General features: G+C 32.1%; 1 protein-coding gene across 1 annotated transcript; it reads right to left on the bottom strand.

Annotated features, from left to right (window-relative positions):
* Window positions 1-1007: 1007 nt before the first annotated feature.
* On the bottom strand, window positions 1008-3959 carry LOC103941525 (2-alkenal reductase (NADP(+)-dependent)-like). Its single transcript, XM_009351732.3, has 5 exons — window positions 3601-3959; window positions 3327-3504; window positions 2990-3156; window positions 2779-2861; window positions 1008-1543 (listed from the first exon to the last, which is right to left on the bottom strand). Exons 1-5 carry the CDS (start codon window positions 3871-3873, stop codon window positions 1165-1167), a joined length of 1080 nt encoding a protein of 359 aa, XP_009350007.1. The 5' UTR covers window positions 3874-3959; the 3' UTR covers window positions 1008-1164.
* Between the last annotated feature and the right edge of the window lie 2676 nt (window positions 3960-6635).

The raw sequence follows: 6635 nt of genomic DNA, 5'->3' as shown, positions 1-6635 counted from the left end.
CTTAAAAAAAAACTCAAATTTAAATATTGTCATACAAAACATAAATTTAAAACTACTATTTCGATGGTCCTGGTCCATTTTGTAAGACTTCATAATGCCATCGATTTGTAACTTGCCTTCAAAGCATCCTCCATCAACTTCATCAACTGTTCGTTCGTATCATCATCTGGAGTATACTTACACTGTTACACATATATGCAAATAATTAATTCCAACATATAACTAAAAATTTCACAAACTTAATTATTGATCCATCAACAATATACTTACTAATAGTTCATTCATTACAACCTTCTTCACATTCTCAGGCACATTTTTCCAAGAATGCCACTCAGCAGTGGGACAATTATTCCCCATGGCTCGCATGCGCAAACTCAAAATGTTGCCTCAAATCGTTCAGGTTGGCGACGGGCACGCTCTGATCCTTTTTTTTATCCTCCATCTGTTCTTGAAGAATAAGGAGAACAAAATTGTGAAGAATAAGGACAGTAGAAGCACATATTTATAGGAAGGTTAGGGCCTTTGCGTGATGAAGGCTTTGTCACGTAAACATCTGTATTAAATGCGATATTGATTCCTTTGATTCACCTGCAATGAATGGCCTAATTGAAAATTTACAAGAACTAGCGCGACGAACCCTTGGTCGCATAAATGTCTCCTTTTCCTCGGGCACATTTTTCACGCCAAAAAAAATTACCCCGTGTTTTATTGCTGATTTTACGCAAAGACAACAAATATTCGTCATGCAATTTTTTTTTTCTTCTTATCCTGTCTATTTTGCACAACGAAACAATTTTTTCGTCGCCCAAGTATATCTTGTGCAACGAAATATTGTTCGTCGCGCAAACTTTTTTTTTTTTTACTAATGAGAGGAAATATTTTCTCTATTCCAAGTATGATTCTCTACAAATTTGTCAGGAGAAAGAAGTTGCAAAGGAAGAAAAAAATAATCAAATGCCTCTACCACTCAGCTGCGTCTTTTATAATCATAATCCAACAATTAGTAATGATTTTTCCACGTACAAACTGTACATTATTATGTTATATATATGATGTAAAATTTTATCCTCCAACACGTGTGACGTTTATTCTGAATTACAAGGTAGAATAATAATGGCTGAAATGGCAACATAAGTAGACTAAATCAATTATTGATCGAATACATCACTCATGAGAGACTACAACTACTTGTTTTCCAAAGTTACGACCCTTAAAAAGTCCAACAAGCGCTGCTGGACCATTCTCAAGGCCTTCAACTATGTCTTCCACATAAACAATCTTCCCTTGTCTAATGTGAGGCAACATAAACTCAAGGAATTTAGGATAGACGTGATAGTGATCAAGAACTGAAAATCCATGGAAACGAATGCGCTTGTATATGAGTTGCATCAAATTAGTTACCCCTTCAGGCTTGTCAAGATTGTACTGTGAAATCATTCCACATCCAGAAATACGCCCATGGAGTCTCATGTTAAGGAGCACAGCATCCAGTGTTTTACCCCCAACATTTTCAAAGTATATATCAATGCCTTCCCGGAAATATCTGCAATCGTAATCACAAATATATATTAAGCATGTGTTTTTTTTTATTACATGCGATATTCTATACTAATCTACTATACTAAGTTCGAAGGGAGAGTAATAAAAAAAAAACAAAAATGATTAAATCCTTCCTAAAATCATGCAAAGATTAATACCAAATAGGGTTTTATAAATTTTTTTTCATCAAATTCGAATTGTGTGAAATCTAATCAGATTTTGTGTTTTCTAAAATAAAATGTTTTATTTTTATTTTTAAATATTGGTAGGTTTAAACTAAAAAAGAGTACATTTTATTATAAAGTATGGGTACATTATAAATAAAAAAGTGAATAGATTTTACATTTAGACCATCTCTAACACTTGGGTTAAAACCTAAAATTTTTTAGCCTAGAAAATTTAGGTTTTAATCCAGAAACTTTTTTGCTCCAACTCTTCTGGATTAAAATTTTAGCCCCAGATGATTAAAGAATAAATTTAGGCTTTTTTTTTTCTTAAAGTAACTTTTCTAAAAGAAAAAAAATTATACAGACTATCCTAATTTAATTTTATGAACATGTTAACCTAAAACTATTTAGATTCCGAAAAATATTGAAAAATCACTAACCGACACCATGAAACTCGTGACACACTATGAAAGAATATGAAACACATAAAAGATTTTTTTTTTAATTACTTTAGCCGTTGGATTTAAATTTGGATAGTTAGATTTTTTTTTTTTACCGTTGGATTTCATCAAATTAGATCTTAGCCGTTAGATTCAATAAATTTATAAATATAAAACTAGAAAAAAATATACATATATGGTGGACCAGCCCCATTAACCTAGGGGGAATCCTAGGCTAAATTTGGTCCATAAATGAGTTTTGAGTTTTAATTCATATTTGCCCCAAGGGTTGGAGCAAGTTGGGGTAAGTTTAGAACCTAAAATTTGAGTTTTACTCCAAGGGTTGAAGTAAATCAAAAGAAAATGGGTACATTATAAATCAATTATGAGTACAAATAAAAGATTAAAAAAATATGAGTACACTGAGATTTTTGAAATGACAATAATAAATTCTTTAAAAAATGGGTACAAGTCAAAAGTTAAAATATATGATACAAAACTTAGACATAAATATAAATATATCAGATTCAATGTTTCTAAAAATTGAAAAATTAACAAAGAATAAGGTTTTACTGAAATACAAAAATGAGGGATGGTATATTATGTAGGAAACGTAACGAAATATACATTACCTTTTCAAAGCCACATTCAAGTCATTTTCTTCTTTGTAGTTAAAAGCCTCGTCAAATCCAAACTTATTCTTCAAAAGATCGACCTATGACAAGATCAGCCCAGAAGCCGAATATACTTAATTTTCATGTGAATGAAATGCTAATCTAAAAGAACCGTGTTCTACAATGAAGACCGAAATGAAATGGTTATGACGCGGATTGGTTTTAGTACCTTTTCGTTACTACCAGCACTTCCAACAACATAACAACCCATCAATTTTGCAAGTTGTCCAACAAGCTGACCAACAGCACCAGCTGCTGCTGAAATGAAGACGTATTCTCCTTTCTTAGGAGAACATATTTCGTAGAAACCAACATAAGCGGTCAGACCAGGCATACCTGCAAATTGCAATGAAAATTTCTCGATTCATTAGTAGAGAAGTTACAGTACGTATCGGATAATAGGGGTGTATTCGACCAATAGTATGCGATAGGTACGTGTACTCTACTATACTATACTATGTATACAAAGAAAGGTATATATACTGTGCGTGGACTTAAATTATTACCTAAAATTCCAGTATAATAGGATAGGGGTATATCGGTGTGGTGGATTTTGAAGAGGACTTGGGGTGTAGTGATTAGACTGTACTCTTCCCAATTGGTCATCCCCCAAACTAAGTCTCCTGCCTTAAAATCTGGGTGCCTAGAGTCCAAAACTTGAGCCACTCCATATCCGTATATCGTCTGCACGAAGAAATTATGTTAAAATGTGTTTCACGCGTTTCACCTGCCTTAAACTGTACACACACACACATATATATGATTGATGGGTTTACTTACAGAGCCTGGTGTATAGGAGGATATTGGTGGGACGCTGTGCACTTGGACGCTTTCCATAAGGAGTCGTTGGTAGGGATCGCAAGACAAGTAGAGGTTCTTAAGTAGGACTAGTTGTTCCTTTGAGGAAGTAACCGCATCAGCTGGCTGATCAGTCTCTGCGGGAAGCTTCAACTTGATAGTAGCGGTGTTGATCACACACAAGTCTGACTCTTTGGGAAAAGCCTTGACTACATAATCCTTCAGTATCACCTGCTTGTTACTCACTTCTGCCATTGCTCCTCTCTCTCTCTCTCTCTCTCTCTCTCTCTCTCTCTCTCTCTCTCTCTCTAATCAATATCTTTTTACGTGATCTGCCTGCCCTTAGAGATCGACCAAACCTTATATATAGCAGTGGAGGACGTTCTACTAGAGCAACAGCTTTCCTTAATTTGACTAAAGAGGTATCCATCAATTTCCCCCATGAACTTGTGACCATTGGCCAATTTCCCCCCTCAACTTTAATTTTGGTCAATTTCCCCCCTCAACTCTCATAATTAGTCAATTTCCCCCCTCAACTTTAATTTGGCCAATTTCCCCCTCAACTCTCAAAATTAGTCAATTTGCACCCTACAATTAATTTTTCTTTTAAACAATTAATTTTTCTTTGAAATTTTCCATCTATTCTTTTCTTAATTTTCAATTTTTCTAATAACTTCCAACAAAGTACTAAAATTAACATAAACTCACCTGCATAATATAGGGTAAAATGTACAAAAACATAATACAGTTAGTATGTGATATGGGTTGATTATAAGAAAAAGTTATGAATCGGATTTAAAGCATGTAGAAGAAGAAATAATAACAAAAAGAAATAATAATCCTAAACTCATGGATCAGACCTATTTCAATAAAATGGGTTATTCTTAATAAAGAGTCGAAAATTATGAATAGACTAGCCATTTTTTCACTAAAGCCCAATTCTCCGCAATTTACTTGAACTTAGCTTTCACTTTTATAAAGAAAATTGTATTCACATACAAAATTTTACACATCAATCCTTTTCGTTATCAATTTTGTATAGTCAAAAATCAAATAAAATTACTCCATGCTGATTTATTATGACTAATAATATTATCTATGATAAATTGTAAAATTCTAAATTTTAATCTATTTGTAATAGGATAAAGATATAGGAACATGATTAACATACATCTTATTTAGTTTCTTACACACACTTGTTTAATTATGATCAAATTAAAAAATTAACAGTAAGGTGCAAATTGACTAATTATAAGAGTTGAGGGGGGAAATTGGCTAAGGGGGGAAATTGGCTAAATATGAGAGTTGAGGAGGGAGATTGGCCAAAATTAAAGTTGAGGGGGGAAATTGGCTAATGGTCACAAATTCAGGGGGGAAATTGATGAATACCTCTTGACTAAAAGCACCTTCACACGTATGTGGTGATGAAAGTTGCACCGTATGAAAAGCACCTTCATACGTATATGGTGATGAAAGTTGCACTATATGCTTGAAGTGTACAATGAGTTTGAAGTGTACAATTTTTCTTTTATCTCATATATATATATATATATATAATATATTCACCACATCATATCAAGATAAAGCATAATGAGTTTGAAGTGTACAATTTCAACAATAATTTAATTTACAAACACAACATTAACATATTATTAGCTGACACTCTTTAATATAAATAAGAATTATCATTGTATATGGGATAAACATATATTAGACAATATCATTACTTTTTCATATAAACTGAGTAAATTGTCGACTTAGTCACTAAATTAGTATTCAAGTAAAAATTAAGTCTTTAAATTATTATTTTTTTGAAAAATTAATCCCACTTAAAGCACTCCCACTTAATACCATGCAACAAACGGGGCCTAACTACATAACGCCGGGTTGTCGTACGGTTTCCCTGTACCACGTAATTGCTCACCCTCTAATGCAGGTAATTGCTTGCGTGCTGATTATTTTATTAGTCAATGTGCCACAAGTGATGAACTAGAGATGACGTGCCGACCAAAATGTTGTCATGCGGAAAAGTCAAATACGGTATCAAATTGAGTTTGAGATTGATGTACATTTAAAAAAAAACTGTTTTTATGTACTTTAAAAATAATTAGTTATAAAAATAAAGTGGTTGAGCATTTAATAAATTGTATTTTTTAAAGTATTGTGAGTATGAAAATTAATGTAAAAGTATTTGAAAAATTTTAATACAAAAAAATATATAATAGTATATAATGATAAAAATGAACATAGTAGTGAGGCCAATGGCAATGAGGTGGCAAGGGTTGTGATGGTTGAAATGGTGGTGGTGGTGGTGCGGCCAATAGTGTGATGTGGTGGTTGTGGTGCAGAAGTACAAAGGCGCACTAGTAAAAAAATCTCTTGCATGACAAAATTTTAGACTTCGTCACACAACATGTTTAAAAAATAAAATAAATAATTTTTTTTTTTTTAAAACCTTGCATGACAAAATCCAAATATTTTGTCGCCCAAACGCAGTTCATTTTCTTTTCTATTTAATTTTATATTTTAAATTGTGAAAAAATTATTTTCATAGTTTTTATTATTTTTTGAAAACTTTGCGCGACGTATACTAATATTTCGTTGCCTTAACCCTTTTTATTTAATTTTATATTTTAGATTGTTAACCTAAATTATTTTCTTTGCGAGACGAATCAACATTTCGTCACCTAAACCCTATTCATTTTATTTGATTTATGTTTTAAATTGTAAAATTAAATTATTTTCTTTATTATTATTTTTTAACAACTTTGTGTGACGAATACTAATATTTCGTTGGTTTATTTAATTTTTTATTTTAAATTGTCTAATAAAATTTATTTCTATAAATTTTGAGCGACGAACCAATATTTCATCATGCAAAATAGTTAAATTTGGGCTAGTGCCGAAAATGGGACACGGGAAATTTAATTTTTAATTTTTTTAAACACTTTGTGGGACCAATCTTTTGTCGCGCAAAGTTTTGCGCGATGAACAAATGTTTCATAAGGCAAAACCCT

The sequence above is a fragment of a genome, unplaced genomic scaffold, assembly GCF_019419815.1.
Source record: "Pyrus x bretschneideri cultivar Hongxiangsu unplaced genomic scaffold, Pyrus_bretschneideri_v1 Contig79, whole genome shotgun sequence".
Classification (NCBI taxonomy): Eukaryota; Viridiplantae; Streptophyta; class Magnoliopsida; order Rosales; family Rosaceae; genus Pyrus; species Pyrus x bretschneideri.
Note: the sequence above shows the minus strand (reverse complement) of the source record. Positions and strands in the feature narration are given on the sequence as shown.